Source organism: Pogona vitticeps, chromosome 10 (genome assembly GCF_051106095.1).
Source record: "Pogona vitticeps strain Pit_001003342236 chromosome 10, PviZW2.1, whole genome shotgun sequence".
Lineage (NCBI taxonomy): Eukaryota > Metazoa > Chordata > Lepidosauria > Squamata > Agamidae > Pogona > Pogona vitticeps.
Genome location: NC_135792.1, coordinates 5,371,499 through 5,391,805, shown reverse-complemented (window position 1 = coordinate 5,391,805; position 20,307 = coordinate 5,371,499). Strand labels below are relative to the sequence as shown.

The window sequence follows — 20,307 nt, the reverse complement described above, 5'->3', positions numbered from 1 at the left end:
AAATAAATCAGCCAATCAGAAAACTCATCCAAACCAGGATACCTGGCTTGCCACATTCCCTACAAAAAGCAAGAACAAAACCTGGTTTCCAATGCTGGTTTCCAATGCTGGTTTATTGTGGATGTAACAGGCCTCACTTCTGGGTCTGGATGACAGGCTAAGCTTTCAGTTCCCAGGTAGTTTAGCTGCTTCCATGGGAGGAAAAGCCAAATGGAAGGAAGGAGGGAAAAAAACCTGAATGACCAACACACAGCTCATGAATTATAAACAGAAAACTTTTTTTTTATATTACAAGTGCCAGAATTCCCATCGTCACAGCAACTGGCCAGGTTTGTTAGGAAATTCTGGAATCTGCAGTAGAAGAAAAGTAAACTGACTTGCCATTTCAGTCAGTTAGAAAACGTTTAAAAGAAATCAGACAATCTTACAAATAAGGTTACAGCCAAGAAGGCCATCAACGTCTATACTAATATGGGATGTTTGGGCAGAACACAGTTATGGGAGTTTGACTCGACTTTAAGTACCATGGTTTAGCCCTATGGAATCCTGAGGTTTATAGTCTGATGAAAAATACAGAACTGAACACTATTCTCTCCCCTGAAACCAAAGCACGTACCGTATTTTTTGCTCCATAAGACACACCTTTCCATAAGACGCACCAATTTTTAGAAGAAAACAGGAAAATATAATCTGTTTTCTTTGCTCCATAAGATGCACAGACTTTCCACCCCCCTGTTTTGTGGGAAAAAAGTGAGTCTTATGGTGCGAAAAATACGGTAATTCAAAGAACCTTATCGAGAGCCCTAGCTTCCTAGAAACACCTAGCAAGTTTTGGAAACAGGATGCGAGACTTGTTTTCTCTGTTTTCACACTGTCACAGAAGTCTTAAAACAAGATTGATCCTTCACGCCTTGCTTTGGGAAGTACTTCCCGTAGAAGAGGCAAATTCGCACTGCGTGTGTAGAGGTTGCAATTTTAAAAAAAGACAGAAACAAGCACCTCAGTAGATAGAACCCAGCTGATAAGCCTTGTATTGATGGACGTTTGAATACGTGTAGGTTTCATCCCGGCCTCGTTTACAGCATGCCAACCCATAAACATAACCGCAAACACATACACAGAGACAGTTTTATATTCCACCTTACATTAAACCCCCTGAATAAATCCACACAATCTAAAGCACTAGCATAATTCAGGACAGCAAGACAGACATTGCTCCTTAATTAAGCACTGGATGTCCTCCTTAAAGCCAGAAGACATCCTTGAGCTATAAGTGAAGATTAAACATCCATTCCCGCCAAAGAACAGCCTAATTTTATCAATGTTTAAAGGCTCTAAATCATGAAAAATAAACCATCTAACAGCCGGGTATTCAATAGCAAACAGAAAGTCGGAATGGTGGCCGATTTGGATTAACACATTTTCAGTTATAACAAGTAATTTTACAGCGGATTAGTACCTTGATGGGCTGATCAATACGAGGGCTTCGCTGCCATTACACGCGAAGAGAAAATTACCCCTCTGGTAATAAAGGGTGTGTGTGCGTTGGTTCTCCTTCATTTGTGGAAGCCATTATCGTAATGGTCCCAGCGTTAACAGCTGGGGCAATCTGAACCTGCAGCGGTGTGATGAATTTTAAAACGGAGAGCATTTGCCATGTGCTCCATCTTGCATTTCATTCCCCCAGTGCTGAGCTTGTGTGCTTTTTTCCCCCTCTAACCCACAGAAGATTCATGACATTGACCATGCACTTTTCTCCAGTCCTCTGTCCCATTCATAGCATGGGGCAGCTAAGCCTGTTTTCACCAGAGAGCTTCCATAAACGGGACCCACCTCTACAAAGTAGTCCTTTAACAAAAACAACAGCCGCCTAGAGTGGTCCTCACCAACCAGATACAGTGGGGTCTCTACTGAAGAACGTCCCTACTTAAGAACAATTCAACTTAAGAACAGCTCCATTTGCTAAATTTTGCTTCTACTTGAGAACAGAAATCCAAGATAAGAACAGGAAAAAAAACCTTTCCTGCTCTTTTTTTAACCTTAGGTCATCTTAGGTAAAAAAAAAATTCTCCCCCTAGTGGTAGAGTACGTATTAACCAGCTTTGCATTAGTTCCTATGGGAACTACTAATGCTTCAATGTACGAACGCACCTCTACATAACAAAAAAACAGCCAGAACGGATTAATTGGTTTTCAGTCCATTCCTATGGGAAATTTTGCTTCAACTTAAGAATGTTTCAACTTAAGAACACCATTCCAAAACGGATTAAGTTCTTAAGTAGAGGTTCCACAGTAGTTTCTATGGACGGAAAAGAGCAGATACGGATTAAATGGTTTTCAATGCATTCCTATGGGAAATGCAGATTCAACATAAGAACTTTTCAACTTGAGAACCACCTTCCAATACGGATTAAGTTCTTAAGTAGAGACCCCACTGTAGGCGGGGTATATAAATAAATAAATAATAACAACAAAAATCCATCATGGGAGTCCGTTTACAGTGGAGGAGACAGTGAAAGAACAGAGAGAGTAGAGCCAGAGGGTTGGGAGTTCGATTCCCCACTGTGCCACCTTGACATCGGCTCGACTCGATGATCCATAGGGTCCCTTCCAACTTTGCAGTTCTATGATAATGATGATGATGATGATGATTTAGACATGGCTACATGTAGGTACTGGATAACAAATAGGATCACAAATCCATCAAGTCTTGGTTAATATACTCTGAAGTAGGGGAGCTTTGCAAGGTCTTGGGTTAGGGTGGAGAACCTTTGGCCTTCCAGACATTTTACATTATAAATCCCACGATCCACCCCCATTACCTACATTGGCTTGGTTTTCTGGAAGGTAAAATCAAAAACCTCTAAACAGCCAAAGGCGCCATACTGCTGCTATCAATAATTCGGCCATTTTATTTATTTTATTGATTTTATTCTTATCCTGCCTTTCTCTCAATCACTGGACCCGAGGCAGCTCACAAATGATCGAACGTTGACCCAGGTGGAAACCCGATAAGCAACTGCATTGAAAAATAATGAGACATATATGTATTGCTATTAAAATGATTAGATAAAAGTGGTAAAAACACCTTTAGAGCAGACTGAAACATTTTTTAAAATGTAAGTCCTGGTCTTTTTAAAACTGCAAACTTTTACCAGGAAAAGCAATGGGCCCATCCATGCAAACAGCTAAGGAGGTGAGGCTACCACTGTTACTCTATATAAGATGACTCTGCAGAAGATAGAGACTTACTATGCAGTTAATGAACCAGCAGCATGTATTTGGTTCCGAGATTAAGTTCTGAGGAAACATGCACAGCGAGAGGCCGGTAGAAGTTTGACTACTGCACCACGTGGGCCATCCGTACCTCTTCCGACAGTTTTCTGGAGCCTCCCATTTGGAAAAAAAGTGTCAGCCTGCAAACTGCAGATTGCATTCCCAAAGGCTTCCATTGTCACGACTGGCTATTTGAAGTCTCTTTTGGGTAGCCTTGTGCCTGGTCTCTGCTCCAAATAACTATATAATAATAACACCAACAACTAGATAGCCATATAGATTCGATGTGTTGCTTTAACTTTACTCCTGGATTTGGAGAAGATTTTGTGTTGAAACAGAATTAGACTGGAAATCTCTAGATAGGATACTGGGGTGAGCAATACCTGGATTGACCCACAAATCGCCGATTAAATTAGGTCCCAGAAATAGCCCATCATGGCTTCAAGAGGGTCCCTTTCAGGTACTTTATTTAAATCCACCAAGGTTTTATTTCAAGTCTGGAAGTGATCTGAAGGCCTTTTCAGGCCAAAAAGAGAACGAGAACTTACTACGATTTTATGCTCATATTTATAAAGTTGTTTCCAATATATGTTTGTGTCCTATTCGGACTGCAAGAAGCTTCCTTCTTTTAATCTCTAGCACTCGCGGCTATCTTTATATTATTGTTCAGAACCATTCACATCATGGTTATACCACCTCAGCTTTTGCCACCGGAAAAATCCATGGCCATTTCTCAATAAACATAAATCGGAAGACATTTATCCAAGGAAAGGAACATTGAACACAAACTGAGTACTAATTAGTATGGTGTCATAACGGTTAGCGTGTCAAATATAGGGAAGATCCACCTCCAAGCCTTCATTCATTCATGAGGCTCAACCTGGGTCGCAGTTAGTTACTCTTGCAAAGAATGAAAATAGAGGGAAACCATATATATGTCACCCTGAATTCTCCGGAGGAAGAGAAGAATTGCAGTTTAGAAAAAATTACATTTTTGGACTACGATTTTTATAATTCCTATTCATGCTGTTTGGAGGTCTCTGGGAGTTATAACCAGCACAATAACTTTGCCAGGCTCTGAAATGTTTATAAATGTAGTAAAGAAACAAATTTCTAAATATGTAGCTATGTTAGCCTGCTGTCGATTGTTGGGGATTAAAAAGCAACAGTCTTGCAGCAGTTTATAAAAGTCTAACCAATTTTATTTCTCTCTTTCTTTCATTTTTTGTAAGCAACAGTCAGTAAACAAACAGGGTCAACAATGTGACAGTCCTCTATTTATTTCCCGGGACTCTGTTTGATGTGTATCAACAGGGATGTTTTCTAATCAGACACACACAAACACAATCAGTGGATGAAATCATCATTCCGCCTTGGATTCTGCTTCCCGGAATGCATGGGGTCCAGCCACAGAATAGCAATCCTATGCAGAGCTGTTTTAAGAAGAAAACTCCACTGAAATCAGCAGGACTTGCTTCCAAATTAACAGAAACAGGATTGCACTGTCAAGGGATCCTGTGCATGCATTTGACAGAATTGCATTCCTAAGTTACTGTGGACTCTCTTGTTTTGGTGTTGCAAGAAGGTGATAAAGTTGCTTTAAAAAAATTAATCTATTTGCACTCACTCGGTTTTGTTGCTTTTCCTGTAATTTATATTATTTACCTTGGCATCCTTCTCATTTTCTCCTCTTCCTCTCTTCCTCTTCATCATTGTGATCATGCTATTTGGGGGGCTGCTGCATTGGCTTCACGTGCAAAGAGCCCGCCTTTAAACGAACACGCTTCCACCACTACAACTCCAGCCACGAGAAAGCCCCAGGATTTCAGTCCCAGGAACAGACTGGGCTGCTTTGCAACCAAAAGGACCACAGCTCCCAAGATGCACCGCGCATTCTCTCTCTTTTTCCCCCCTCCCCCGCCAAGCCCGGAAGAGAGAGCGAGAGCGGGGCAGAATGCGCAAGCGCAAGACTCGGGCGTTCTGATCCCTGGAAGCGGAGGCAGGGAGGACGGGGAGGGACTCGGACTCAGGGAAACTACCCGTCCCACAAGGCATTGCGCGCGGCGGAGCCGGGTGAAATAACATGGCCGCCGCTGCGCGGAAGGCCCGCCTCTTTTTTCCTTCCGGGGCGGAAGTGGCTCTGGATGGTTAGCAACGGGGCTGGTTGCTAACGAAGGAGGCGGAGGGGAACCGGGCCGCGGTGAGTGCTGGTTGGAAGGGCTTGTGAGGGGCTTGGAGGGCGGAGAGAGGGCGCGAGGAGGGAGAAGCGAGCCAGGCCAGCTGAGGGACCCTCGTCACTTCTTTGGGGGTCTCTTGGCGTGGCTTCGTTTGGCCCAGGGAAGCTCGGCTTGGCCGCTTGAGGGGGAAAAAACCTTGGTCTCCTTTTCGTGCACGGACTGGTGCGTCGTCGGTCAGGGTGGTTGATGATGGGAGATGATGGGCAACCGGTGCGTGTCTCTCCGTAACCCGACACGTGGCTGTGCATGCAGGGCAGGCAGCGGGGGGGGGAGGAGGAGGAAGCTGGATGGGGGGGTCTTAGCATAAATGGGGGGGGGCTTAAGTGTACATGGGGCACCAGGCGGGTGCAGCTGCCCCTCGTGGGTCGGGGGGGGGCGTTTGGATGTGCAGGTTGGGCCGCTTGTGGTGGCGAATTGCAGCGCGTTGGCAGGGAGCAGGGGCGTGTCCTGGAGGGGTGTTGAAGCAGGGATGCGGACAAGTCTTTGAGGCCGAGTCTTTGGCACCAAGACCTGCGTTCGAATTTGAGTCTTTGTCATCAAGACCCGAGTCTGAGTCTTTGTCACCAAGACCCGAGTCTGAATCCGAGCCTTTGTCACCAAGACCCGAGTCTGAGTCTTTGTCACCAAGACCCGAGTCTGAATCTTTGGCACCAAGACCTGAGTCCGAATCCGAGTCTTTGGCACCAAGGTCTGAGTCTTTGACACCAAGACCTGAGCCTTTGGCACCAAGACCCGAGTCTGAGTCTTTGTCACCAAGACCTGAGTCTTTGTCACCAAGACCCGAGTCTGAGTCTTTGTCACCAAGACTCGAGTCCGAGTCTTTGTCACCAAGACCCGAGTCTGAGTCTTTGGCACCAAGACCTGAGTCTTTCGCACCAAGACCCGAGTCTGAGTCTTTGTCACCAAGACTCGAGTCCGAGTCTTTGTCACCAAGACCCGAGTCTGAGTCTTTGTCACCAAGACCCGAGTCTGAGTCTTTGGCACCAAGACCTGAGTCTTTGTCACCAAGACCTGAGTCTGAGTCTTTGTCACCAAGACCTGAGTCTGAGTCTTTGGCACCAAGACCTGAGTCTTTCGCACCAAGACCCGAGTCTGAGTCTTTGTCACCAAGACCCGAGTCCGAGTCTTTGTCACCAAGACCCGAGTCTGAGTCTTTGGCACCAAGACCCGAGTCTGAGTCTTTGGCACCAAGACCTGAGTCCGAATCCGAGTCTTTGGCACCAAGGTCTGAGTCTTTGACACCAAGACCTGAGCCTTTGTCACCAAGACCCGAGTCTGTGTCTTTTTCACCAAGACCCGAGTCTGAGCCTTTGGCACCAAGACCCGAGTCTGAGTCTTTGTCACCAAGACCTGAGTCTGAGTCTTTGGCACCAAGACCTGAGTCTTTCGCACCAAGACCCGAGTCTGAGTCTTTGTCACCAAGACCCGAGTCCGAGTCTTTGTCACCAAGACCCGAGTCCGAGTCTTTGTCACCAAGACCTGAGTCCGAGTCTTTGGCACCAAGACCTGAGTCGTTGTCATCAAGACTCAAGTCTGAGCCTTTGTCACCAAGACCCGAGTCTGAGTCTTTGTCACCAAGACCTGAGTCTGAGTCTTTGGCACCAAGACCTGAGTCTTTGTCATCAAGACTCAAGTCCGAGCCTTTGGCACCAAGACCCGAGTCTGAGTCTTTGTCACCAAGACCTGAGTCTGAGTCTTTGGCACCAAGACCTGAGTCTTTGTCATCAAGACTCAAGTCTGAGCCTTTGGCACCAAGACCCGAGTCTGAGTCTTTGTCACCAAGACCTGAGTCTGAGTCTTTGGCACCAAGACCTGAGTCTTTGTCACCAAGACCCGAGTCCGAGTCTTTGTCACCAAGACCCGAGTCCGAGTCTTTGTCACCAAGACCCGAGTCCGAGTCTTTGTCACCAAGACCCGAGTCCGAGTCTTTGGCACCAAGACCCGAGTCCGAGTCTTTGGCACCAAGACCCGAGTCCGAGTCTTTGGCACCAAGACCTGAGTCTTTGGCACCAAGACCTGAGTCTGAGTCTTTGGCACCAAGACACAAGTCCTAGTCTTTGGCACCAAGAACTGAGTTGGAATCTGAGTCTTTGGTACCAAGACCCAAATCCAAGTCTTTAGTACCAAAACCCGAGTCCAAATCCGAGTATCAAAACCGACTCCCCAGCCCCAAGTCCAAGTTCCTATTAAAAACAAGCTTTATCCCCAGAAAAAAAAGGGGAAGGGTGGGTGGGTGGTTCCAAGTCACAAACTGAGTCTGAACCACTGGGAAAAAGAAAAAGGGTTGAGCCACTGGTGTGACTTAAATTGGACTTGACCTTGAGCCCCCCCCCCCCCCGCCAACTTGAATCCCCATCCTTGCAGTTGGGTGTATGACCAGGCCTGTGGCTGAGACCTGTCCGGGGGGGGGGGGAGAATCCATCCCCCACCACTGATGCCCAAGCAGACCCACTCACTTGCACCTCATGTGATGTCCTTGGGTAGGGTGAGAATCAAATGTAAACTGGCCTACCTAACAGATACGTGTAAGGTGATTTGATTCAGCATAACACGAGATAGGTTGTTAGCAGGCTGCTGTGCTCACAGGAGGCCCAGTGGGGGAACCAAACTCCCAACCTCCGGCTCCACAGGCAGAGACATGAACCACTGACCAATACAGCCAGTGTAGGCAACTCTAAAGAGGAAGAATCATTGAAGGGCTGCGTTCCTACTTAAACAGAGCTTAAACAGGACAATCAGAGGCAATCAGTCAATGTGTATGTACATGCGTGTGTCTATCAATGAGTCTGTAAACTATATACACATATATGTCCATGCATGTATGCGTTTATGTCAGTTGTGTGTGTCAAGTAACGCATACTGATATGTTAAATGGGCATGTAGATTGAAAGTATGTGTCATCTTCTTGAAATGGGAGCTCGGTCAGAACTAATTCAATTCTGATTGATTTCAGTGGATTTGCTCTTTAATATAACTCAGCCTGGATCCAGCTCATTTGTTTACATAAAGCAGCACAATGCAGGGTTAACATACGAAAAATAAAGATAATAGACTAGTGTTTGGCTAGTGGCTCAAAAATAGCAACACAGGCACTATTTTTAAGCTTAATATCACAGCTAGAAATATCCCATCCATTAGCTATACTGTCTGAAGTTCAACCACATCTAATGATCCTTTTACAAAAGCCACTTGCTTTGGTGAGTCCTTCCTGTGCCACTTATCTCTATAGCACATAATTTTGTCTTGTTAAACTGCTGTTGTATTCAAGCTATGAAATTTCACTTCATGTCGCAAAAAGCATTAATATAGTTGTGCCACCTCTCAATACTGCTCAGTCTAGGCAGTGGCTTGTTCAAACAAATGAGCTTCACAACCTATGATTTAAAAATGGCTTGCTCTGGCAAACAGTAGTTATGACTGATCATAGTTTGTCAGCTTCAAATTTCATGACAAGCTGCAATGATTATTAAAAAAAAACTATTAAAAAACAAGCAGTGCTTCATCTATGCAGAAAGGGTTAAGGAACAAGCAGGACTGAGGGTCACTATGTTTCTTAAATGCTAAATTATGGTTCAGATTTGCATGCAAAGCAGCTCATTAAATTGTATCTATTTCAGTTTTGGCATATTTTAGTAAGCAAAATTACAGATGCTTAGTCATGTTAGTAGTTTACAAGATCAAGTATGTGGAGTTAATGTATGTGGAGTTAAAGCCTTAAACACCCTATTAAACAAATGGATTATGGGACCAGATCTTAAGAGTGGACCATGGTTAAACCTAAAATAACTTAGAGAAGTTGTTGCCTATGTGTGGTGAGAAGGGGCTGACCTCTGTTATTACCTTTCTCTTTCCTTTGGTGTCGTGTAATTCACATTGTGCTTTTGTTCTGCAAATGACAACAAGAGAACAAAGCAAGGAAGACAGATTTAGGCTTTGCCATCCACATCCTAGCCATGTTGGCTACAGCTGATGAAACATCAGAGGACCTGCCAGTGAGAGATGTAGGCCTGAGTGTTGGAGGGCTACAAGGTTGGTAAGGCTTTCTACAAATGTTGATCAACCGGCTTCTTTAGAAAAATAAATTTCTTGGGTTGAATTTAAGGAAATTGTATCTATACAGTACCGCGTTTGAACTGGACACCCTGGTAAAAATAAAGTCTGAAGCAGATGTACTTGACCATATAATCAGAAGAAACAGAGCTATTTCCAGTGCTACATAATTGCACATATTTGGTTGAGTTCTGGTGGGACCCTTAAGAAGAGCAGTGGTAGGAACACCAAAGTGCTGGGAAGTGCTTTTAGCATCATGAATTCTCATTCTCTCTGTGATTAGCAACCATAGCCATTGTGTAAAGGGTGCGGAACCAACTGGGTCTTTGGTATGACCAATTAATGAGGTTCTTTGAGCCAGTAATCTATTGCTAATTTCAGCTAGAGAATAGATCCTGTCACCGAAATTCTGTTGCTTAGCATAGTAAGTTGCAGCTAGAATAGGCCCATTTGAATCAATGGCACCTAGGGGTTGGCTCACCAAATTCCCACTGATTCAGTCAACTTACTCTTCTGTTACTGTGCAATCACTGAATCAGTTGCTGGATGGAAAATCAACACCTACATCTGTTGCTGAGTCACTTCAGGATCTTGTTACCTTCAGGGGTGGGAGTTGGGTCCCTTCCTGTGACTTTCTCCCTGTTTTATAGAATCAGCAACAGCCCAGAACATGAAGGCTCGGCAGGCCGTTTCCCGCATCAGCCGGGAGGAGCTGGAAGACCGGTACCTCCGCATGCACGAAGAGAACATCTTACTCAAGCAGCATGGTCGCAAACAAGAGGATAAAATTAAAAGGTCTGATTCCCTCCTCCTCTTCTGAAATACGGCTTCTAAAGCAGCCTGTCTTGAAATGGTGCTCTCCAGATGTGCAGAGGTACAGTCCCCACCACCTCCAGCCAGTACCAGGATTATCCCCTTGGAGAAGGCTGTTATTCCAAAACAGTGGTTCCCAACCTTGGGTCCCCAGATACTCTTGGACTACAACTCCTAGAAGCCTTCACCACTCGCTGTGCTAGCCAGGATTTCTGGGGGTTGTACTCCAAGACATCTGGGGATCCAAGGCTGGAAAGCACTGCTCCAAAACAGAGATTTGGCAGATATGCCAAAGGATGGTACCCAATGGACACCTGTATTGCCTCTTGAACTGTTCACTTTCACTTCATGTCAACTAGGAGAATCTTGATACATAACGCTGTATCCCGGGTGCAGTTTCATGGGGCTTCCGTCATTTGTGCCCATTACAGCTATCGGCCCTTGCGTATGTCTTTCTTTTATAAAAACAAAGTTCCTGTGTTTCTTCTGCACATCTTGAGTGCATAGCTCTCAGGCAAGTAGACTTGTTCTGTGACATCTCGAAACTATTACCGTTCTCCTCCCACACATACACTTTTGTTCTCTCTCTTTTTTATAAAAGTAAAAGGCTTGTGAGCACACTGTGCTAAAATAAAGGAAACTCTTTTAAATGAATGAAGTGTGTCTCTATTTTCAGTCTCCTGTCTGGACCACTGCAAAGAAAAAAAACCTGACTCCCTGTAAAGTAGATACAGCTCTTGAAGATGTGCGACCAATTTTGTAAAGTCTTGAACTTCTCTCCTCCATCAAAGCCACGTCTCCTTTCTTTTCCTGCCAAGTCCCTCCTTCTTGACCCCCCCCCATAAAATTCATTGCTGGAAGTGTTTTCTGCTCTTGTATATTACATCACCCCCACATGCCCTCTCTGTCTTTTGTTCTGGCTTCCCCATGTTTATCAAAACTAAGAAAAATCAAAGGTACAACTCTTGAGATGCCAAAAGCAAAATTTGTATCCTTTTAAAACTAGATGAAAACCATGCCTCCTGCATCCAATTATATCCCACGGCTAACTGTTAAACCCCCTCTTAAGCGCATTGGCATTATTTGCTAAGCATGAGATGTAGCGAGGCGACACGAGCTATTAAGGACCTGCCTTTGAGCCTGCCCACCTACTTGTTTTTAGAACTGAAATGTATGCCTTCTCCCCCCCCCCCTTTTACTCAAACTGGAAGCACTACATCAATAGAATGTGTTACATATTGTAAGCATGCGTTAGATAGCTTAATATCATATGGGACGGCAGCTTTTATGCATGGCCCCGCCACATCCCCAATCTGTAGCTGTACTTAACAGCATGCCGAGTTCCTTGGGAAGGTCATGCGTTCCAAATTTGAGCAACATATGGAGTAAATATGTATCCCTCCTTCTTTACTAAACTTTAAATGATAAGCCTTAGGAAACTGTTATTTGTCAGTGCTATAAAGCAGATTGCTACCCAGTGGTTTCAATTATCTTCAAAGGCTTCTTCACAGGCAGTAATAGTTATATCAAAACCTGAAATTTATTATTCAGGTTCTGTACTGAGGTCTTCACAGTGATTATGTGCCTTTCAACAGAAACGTTTTTTTATACTGACTTTTCTTTTCCATCTTTTGTATGTTATTTCCCCCCCCCTACCCCCCGCCACCCCTTGCAGGATGGCCACCAAGTTAATACGGCTAGTGAATGACAAGAAGAGAGCTGAGCAAGCTGGCGGCGGCCCCAAGCGGCTGGGCCACGAGGTCGAGATGGAGGAAGTGATTGAGCAGCTGCAGGAGAAGGTCCGGGAGCTTGAGAAACAGAATGAAGCCATTCGCCACCGGCTGATTTCAACCAAGCAGCAGCTGCAGCTTCAGGGCCACAGGCACGCACCCTACAGTTACGTCCAGGCACGCGTCAACACGGGCCTCAAAAAAGGGACCGAGGGTGTGGGCGCCCAAGGGCACGTAAGGAAAGGTAGTTCCTTTAATTGTGTGCCATTCAAAGTCAATTCTGACTTAACAGCAGAGCTTTTTCGGGGTTTTTTAGGTAGAGAATTGCTGGTCAGCTCAGGGATTTAAGTCTCTGTCTGCGGAGCCAGAAGTTGAGATTCCAATCACCCACCGTGCTTCCTTGTCAGGAGCTGGACTTGATGATCCATAGGGTCCCTTCCAGCTCTGCAGTTCTAAGGTTCATCATTCATTCCCTTCTTCTGGGAGAAGCTTGCCCAAGGCCTCCCAGGCTGGCTCTTCTGGAATGCACAGTGGAGGAATCGAACTCTCAACCACTGGCTCTGCAGCCAGATACAGTGGTGCCTCGCTTGACAACATTAATCCGTTCCAGCGAAATCGCTGTAGAGCGAAACCGTCATCAATGCGTTCCAATGGGCTAAATACCTAATCGTCCAGCGAAGATCTTCCATAGGGCGGCCATTTTCCAGTGCCTCTCTTGTGAAAAATCCATCCTAAAAACAGCAGGGACCCATTTTGCACAGCAGGCGGCCATTTTGAGAGCCGCTGATCAGCTGTTTTCAGACCATCGTTAAGCGAAAAATCGGTTCCCGAAGCAGGGAACCAATCATCGTTAAGCAAATTTTACCCATTAAAACATCATTTTGGGATCGCAAAAGTGATCGCAAAAACCTCATTGTCAAGCGGATTCATTGTTTAATGAGATAATCGTTAAGCGAGACACCACTGTACTTAACTCACTGAGCTATCCAGCTAGCATTAAGGAAAAATGTGTGGTTTAAATTATTCATTTTAAACATTACCCCTTTGCATAAGGCAGGATCGTACAGAGTGTGCCTTGTGGGCCTCATACTTATTTAGAGAGTCCCCTCACCTCCTTTAGGAAACAAGAGGGAATTCTACTAAACATTTCCGCCCTTCCTGTAGTTGTACTTTAAAAACAAAACATAGGGTGAGCTCTTGGTGTTACTGAGGCTGGTGCTATCTTCCACAATCGAGTCAGGGGCCTCCTGCAGATCTCTGGAGGCTGCCTACCCCAAAAGAAGTTAAAACATCCCATATATTCATTCGCTGCTAACAAAAAAGATTTTCAGTCCTCGTGCAGATGGAACATGTGCCCCAAATCATGACAGAAGAAATCAGCCTGTTTTTCAGTGAAGCAAGTGAAACAAGGTTACATGTAGACTGTCTGGGCATCTCCTGTAAAATTTTCCAAGACACTTTGGTTCAACTCTTAAAAGAAAACCTGCAGCTTCAATGGGGACAAAAAGTATTAATTGACATTGAAGGGGTTAAATAAGGTCTAAGTTTAAGGTAAAGGGACTGGACTACAGTGCTCTACGTATGGTTCATTGTGGCTCTTACATTAATGCCTCAGTTCTTCTTTTCCTTCCTCAGCCCTTGTTAAAAAACACACACAAAAAACAACAACACAACCTGAACCTTGGAAGCAGAATGCAATTATTGTTTGTTTTTAATGCTATTGCTCTCTCCCTACATAAAAGCTCTGCTTCCCTTAGGTCCCGCCAAATTCAAGGAGGAAGAACTGGGTTTTTGTGTGTGTTTGCCTCTTCAAGAAACAGGAAGGTCTCTGCTCTAGACCCCCAATCCTCTCCCACCTTGTCTGTTTTAGGTTTCTGCAACATCCACAATGATATACCTCATTAACAGAAAGTGATTAATAAGGGAAGGGTTTCTGTGATATGTCCTATTTTTTTCTTCAGCCTATGTTTGAACTTAGAAGTGGGTTTGGACAAGTTTATTTATTTATTTATTTATTTTATTGGACTTATATACCGCCCCATAGCGCTACAAGCACTCTCCGGGCGGTTTACAATTTAATTATACAGGCTACACATTGCCCCCCCAGCAAGCTGGGTACTCATTTTACCCACCTCGGAAGGATGGAAGGCTGAGTCAACCTTATATATCAACCTTATCACCAATAATCTGGTGAGATGACTCATAAACATGTTTAAAGTGGCTTGTGAGTTCAGGTGCAAGCTTCAGGGAATTGTGATATGTCATAGAAATCCTCCTCCTAGACTGATCGTAGTTGGGATGGCTGCTGGCTGTCCTCTTGCTATTCTCTGCTTCTTTCCTCCTCCTCTTCATCGCCTTCCTTTCAATAAATGTGTCCCTCTGTTTTATCACACCTTGCAGGAATGAGATTGCAGGATCTAGATGTCCAGCCTTTGAAATCCCCACAAGCGTTGCCACCCAAATATGGACACCATTTACTCGAAGAAGCAAGAGCAGAGATAAGAAACTTGTATGTTATTTTTACATTTCTCAATCCATTCCCCATCGTCTGCATCAGTTTGACCGCAGTTTACGGTTATTAATCAGGTCACTGTCAAGAGAAAGAGAAAGCAAGAGCCCCATTCATTTAGACTAGGTTTTCATTTTAACACGGAGGGCTGGGGTCCCATTCTCATACCCAAGAACCTGGTGAGGGGGCACACTGAGGGGAGAGGGGGATACAAATACGATGTTCGGCACCACAGGTGCCACAGTGATCCATTCCTGCCCCCCTCCTCGAACCAGTCTGGTTCTCTCGCCAGGCTCCTCGCAGCGCACGTGTCTAACCGTGGCGACATGGCTCCAGTCATGACCGTAGTCCCACCAGTGCTGCTTGGCCTCTCCCCACAGCCAACCGCTCTGGCAAGGAGGCAGGAAGATGAGTCTCCCTGTTCCGCTGCAGAGGGGAGGGGCAGCGTCGGCGGGACTACATCCGTGTCACCACCATCGGACATGTGCCCTATGAGGAGCCCAATGTGTGTGTGTGTTTTGAAGTAATCAAAAGGCATCTATTCTCTCCTTGGAGCATGTTTCCTTGCTCTGCCTTAATTGTGGTTTAAAAACAACAACGTTGTTTTATTGTGTAATCAGTTCCTATACCACTGTTACTATCCATCAGCCTCTCTCAGCCTCCTCTGATCATCAGCCTTCATCACTGGCCCAGATTGCCCTCGGTTTGAAGCCTATTTGCCCCTCACTTCCCCTCTCTCTTATCCATTCCATCTATAACCACCTTCCACGTTTCCTCTTTTGGCCAGAAAGCTTTGTTCATGCTTAACGCACTTTTTAAGTTGGTCTCTGCTTCAAGCATCTTGGTTGGTCAACTTAATATACTCTAGTCAAGCTCATGAGCAGAACTGCCGTCAGCTCATCCCAAAAATGCTTTGTAGTGCCAGAAGGGAGTCAAGTGAGGTTTGACGAGAAGATGCTCTTTCTGGAAGAAGAGCAGAACAAGTTCTTTCCATTGAGGAGGTGCAGACATGTTGTACATGTCCACATGTATGTATTCTCTTCCCGTGTACAGCTCCTTTGATAAAGCATCTATTGAAACCCTTAGATCACCTTTGCTTACTGATCTAAACCGCAGGGAAATAATCTTTTGTTGAGCTTTCCGCATGGATTAGACACAAGCCAACATGGCTCTTTCCTTCACATCCTTCCCTCGCTGATCTAATATGATACGCACACATATGACTGTGTATTACACAGTCATCATAATAATTACTGATAGCATTTACATAACCTTTCAAGCGTTAAAATGTCTTTGCATATATCATTTAAGCGGCTTTTACTTCACATCTCTAAGATACGCTAGTTACCGTATTTTTCGCTCCATAAGACGCACCTTTCCATAAGACGCACCAATTTTTTAGGAGAAGAAAACAGGAAAATATAATCTGTTTTCTTCGTTCCATAAGACGCACAGATTTTCCACACCCCTGTTCTGTGGGAAAAAAGTGAGTCTTATGGTGCAAAAAATACAGTATGCCCTCACATTGATTTGCGGTATTTAAACCCAATTCCAAAAGCAATGGCCTGAGGCAGCTGATAAGGTGCAGATAAAAAAAAATCACAATATAAGAAAACGATAAACAGTCAGACTAACTACAGATCTGTAAAAGCAGCCACAAATATAAAATGCATGATCCATGTGACCCATGTGAACGAGAAAAGGATATCAGATTACTCAATTGCCCATATAAAAGCAGTGTTGTAAGACTATGTTTAGATGGCAATCTTGTGTTGAGCTGAGAATAAGCTTTTTAGAACTCAGTAGTGCTTACATATGAGTAGACATATATGGAATTGAGCTAACAGCTAAACATAGCCAGTTCAAGCTCCTTCCTCTCTAGCATTATAAAAATCATCTCAAAAAGATGCATTGTTAAATTCCATGAAACATTCTTAATGCATCAGCTCAGCAACAGGCTAGTTTAAAATACCGTGTCTGATGGAAATCTTAATAATGAATCTATAGTGTACATGAAAAACACGTGGACTGTGACTTGCATATGGTGAATTTAACAATACATATTAGAAAGCATTACAATGTATTAAATATGTGTCTTAGATCTAGACAACCTAATTATCCTTAGTTTCTTTCAGGGATACCTTTTGTTGAAACTAGTTGTCGTCTTTGAGAACAGTGAGTCAAGAATGGTCTTATATGCATGATAAAGCACGTGTTTTGTTCTGTTTGCTATGGTTTACGTATATGCTGTATAATTGATACAAGCAAAAAAATAAATAAACCCAACAACCTGCCTCTTGTTGACTTGCAGAGAGAACGTGATTGAATCACAAAAGCTGCACAATGAAGAGTTATCAAGTACAGTGGAAATGCTCAAAAGTGAGTTAAAGAAGAAAGAAGAAGATTTTGACGATGCTCTTCTACAAATGAAAGAGCAGCAAGCTACAGGTCAACGGTATGGTTAAGCAGAAGGGAGATATTCCCAGTTCATAAGTTACACAAGTTCCTATGTCTTATGGCAGTAAAGTACAGTAGGACCGTCCTATCTGCGGAATCAGTATCTGCTGATTCATTTATCCACTGCCTGAAAATACTCAATAAAAGGCCCCAAAAATACATAGTTATGTACATTTCCAGGGTGTAGATAACTACTGGCCATTAGAAGAAGCTAGAGACCAAGCATTGTATAGCATTCTATACTTCTACGTTTTTTAGCATCTGCAATGAGGCTTGAAACTGATCCCCTGCAGATACCACGGTCCTACTTTATTGCTTTTGTTCATGCTCCTTTTTTTTTTTTTAAGTGTGTAGCATAATATTTCTTGTAAAGCAGGCTTCATATGCCTCCTACTGGCCAAGATATAATTCTAAGGTTATGCATAATTGTGGTGATGAGAGAACTAGTAATGGCAATCAGACTCAGTTGAGTCTAGGGAAATTTAGAGTTCACAATCTTCATTAATCTAGTCAGTCAGATGATAATTCCTTGAATTTGGACACGAAGAGGAATTTGGTTTGGTTTAAAAATAGAAAGTGGACATCTTCAAGCCTTCTCTAGGTCTGCCGAAGGGAAGAGGAAGGAAAAATGTATGGGTCCTGGGTGCACTTCGACTAAAAGTGTGGTGCTTATATACCACCCCAGAGTGCTTAAAACTCTCTCTGGGTGGTTTAAAATTTAATTGTGTAGTCTACACATTGTGTGTGCCCCCCCCAATGAGCTGGGTCCTCCATTTACCAATTTACTTGGAAGGATGGAAGGCTGAGTCAACCTTGAGCTGGCTTCCTGAGCCCAAGGGGGTCGAACTCAGGTTGTGAGCAGAGTTTTCACTGCAGGGCTCCATTTTAACCACTGCGCCACAAGGCTCTTACTTCTCATAACGGGAAGATAAGGTTTTCAGTCATGTCTCAACCAGGCGAGTGAGTTGGGCAGCATGTAATATGTCAATTAATGATGATTAGCAGAACCAATTGGACTTCCATCTGCACCTGATAAGTGCAATTCTCTCCCACTCCATAAATTGAAAAACAAGAATAGAAAGAAACCTCTCGAAAAACTCACTCCAAGCATTTCTGCTCTCTGTCTGATGTGAGGAACAAGATTAATAAAAACATGAAATTGCATTAGAGTTTTTGGTCTTTCCAATTGGCAAGGGTGTTGTGTTTCCTTGCTGCAGCTATGTTTTTGAGGGGTCCAATAAACCAGTTCCTCGGGCAAGATTCCTGATTTAAGAGCTTTTTAATCTTCTCTGTAAGGACAGTTTACCAAGTAATGCCAAAACACAGTGGATTCTGAGATTCAGAAGAATTTTTTATATAAGTATTTCAAGTCCTCAGCTGGTTTACAGATGTCTAAGCTTTGTAGTCTAATTTCTGGTTCCAGCATGGCAGGAGGACAATTTTTCCAGCCTGTCTTTAACAGATAAGTATTGAAGGAGAAACAATCTATTTCAAGATGTGTGATTCTGTTCTGATGTTTATCATACTTTATTTGGTATTAGCAGTTAAGTCGTTCAGGAGTTTTCCTTTAAACCATTTTTTCTTCTCAAAATACATGGAAAAACAATAATAATGAGGTCACTCTGCACTGTGATACATTTTTTTTAAAAAAAACCAATCTGTATTTAGCTGCCTGATGACTTTTAACAAGATTAAATTGTGAGTTTTCAGTTCAGTCTCAGCAGGGGAAATACATAACAGAATCTCAGCCATATAGAATTTCGGTCAAGATGGTCAACGTTAACATACATCTGTAGCTTATTTGAATGTCAGTCTTGGGGCATTATCTGTGTAAAATGCAGAGTCACTTGCCTTGCAAATAACTTGGGGAACGTTTTTAAGATTTCAGAGGAAACTGCAGGAAATAGTAATTCTTGGACACCAGAAGTTTGGAAAAATGTGGCTAGCTAGTAAAAACAAATTGTCTCCTATTGTAAGCATAACGTTGCTCTTTTCACCACAAAATCTTCCATAGCATAAACCAGTATGTCTAAATAGCAAGTCATTTTCTGACCTCTTCAAATAAAACCTAGATATATTTAACAATTTATAAGGCTAGTTTGAACAAAAGAAATGGAGTTAGGTAATAAAAGATTGACATCTCAATTGCTGAGAAATCCAAGAACCAGAAAGAACTGATTTTCAAGAGGGTGGTTTATTTTTTTAAAACCAAAACAAAATTAACAAAGTGACTGTTGCAATGTAGATCTTGCCATGATCTCTCTTTTTTTTTTTCCTGTCCCTTTTCCTAAATGTATGTTTGGAAGGTTAAGCATTCGGGACAATGTTGAAATGATCAAACTCCACAAGCAGTTGGCGGAGAAAAGCCGTGAGCTGGCAGGCGTGGAAGACAAAATGCTTCAGCTTCAAGAGGTAAGGAAAGACTTTGGCTAGAATCCTAAGCATGTTTACTTGGGAGGGAAATCCCTGTTGGACTCCAGGAGGACTTCCTTCTGGGTTGACTTTGTTAGGATTGTTCCGAACCTTTAAGTGTACCCGTAGGAAGGCAAAGATGGCTGTTTGTGCTGAAAGGGCAGCCTTTACCCATCTCTGCTCAGAAACAAGCTCCTCTGAGTTCAGTGCCATTGATAACCCGGGTATGTATTACAGGATTCTAGCCTAAAGGGCAAACAGAAGTGGTTTATGACATTCAACTGATTGTAAATATTTATTTTGATGTTTTAGTTATATGCTTATGAAATAAAACCACACATTTGTGCCACATTTCAGCTCTTCAGGTACCCTCAGTTGAAACCCTATGACATGCATTTCAAACGCGGCCAGCCGATTCCCCTTGTCATTTTTAAGACACTACATTTCTTCTAACTAAATCCTCAAAGTGGAGTTTCACTGCAAAGGAGTGAAAGAATACACATTGAGCCACCACAGCCGTGGGGTTAGCTGCAAGATGACAAGGAGCCGGTTGGGCGTATTTGTGGCTGGGTTCATTTTTTGCTTGCTGCTGCAGTGTTTTTGTCCACAAACTGCAGTAACCACAGCACAATGCCTTAATTGCTGCTCAGATGTTTGCTTTGGTCCTTCTCCTTGCAGCTGAACTGGGAGGGGATCGCATTAAATCGAGAGGAAGGAGGATCACCCTCCACCCTCTTCCTTGATATCTCTAATGCCATTCTCTCAGACCTGTTGCAATATCATCTCCTTTGGACTGGATTGGCAATGCGGCTTCAATCTTGTT

General features: G+C 43.6%; 2 protein-coding genes across 21 annotated transcripts in view; one reads left to right on the top strand and one right to left on the bottom strand.

The window, feature by feature from the left end:
* FTO (FTO alpha-ketoglutarate dependent dioxygenase) overlaps positions 1–5,232 on the bottom strand; it is a 228,703-nt gene extending 223,471 nt beyond the window's left edge. For 10 of the 12 annotated variants that reach the window (XM_020800047.3, XM_072980731.2, XM_072980732.2 and 7 more), the window contains exon 1: positions 4,942–5,232. In XM_020800047.3, the coding sequence (XP_020655706.3) occupies positions 4,942–4,998 (57 nt within the window). In that variant the 5' untranslated portion in view covers positions 4,999–5,232. The remainder of the gene's footprint in view (positions 1–4,941) is intronic. The other 2 variants (XM_078380459.1, XM_072980729.2) reach the window with 2 other exon arrangements.
* Positions 5,233–5,340: 108 nt separating this feature from the next.
* Positions 5,341–20,307, top strand: part of RPGRIP1L (RPGRIP1 like) — a 65,448-nt gene continuing 50,481 nt past the window's right edge. For 6 of the 9 annotated variants that reach the window (XR_013538607.1, XR_013538608.1, XM_020800038.3 and 3 more), the window contains exons 1-7: positions 5,341–5,476; positions 9,417–9,542; positions 10,214–10,358; positions 12,052–12,350; positions 14,507–14,615; positions 16,927–17,070; positions 19,379–19,484. Coding sequence is in view for 6 of the 9 variants with exons in the window: in XM_020800038.3 (XP_020655697.3) it covers positions 9,467–9,542; positions 10,214–10,358; positions 12,052–12,350; positions 14,507–14,615; positions 16,927–17,070; positions 19,379–19,484 (879 nt within the window). In the remaining 3 variants the exon portion in view is untranslated. Of the gene's footprint in view, positions 5,477–9,416; positions 9,543–10,213; positions 10,359–12,051; positions 12,351–14,506; positions 14,616–16,926; positions 17,071–19,378; positions 19,485–20,307 lie in introns of those variants that run through there. The other 3 variants (XR_013538609.1, XM_020800042.3, XM_072980860.2) reach the window with 3 other exon arrangements.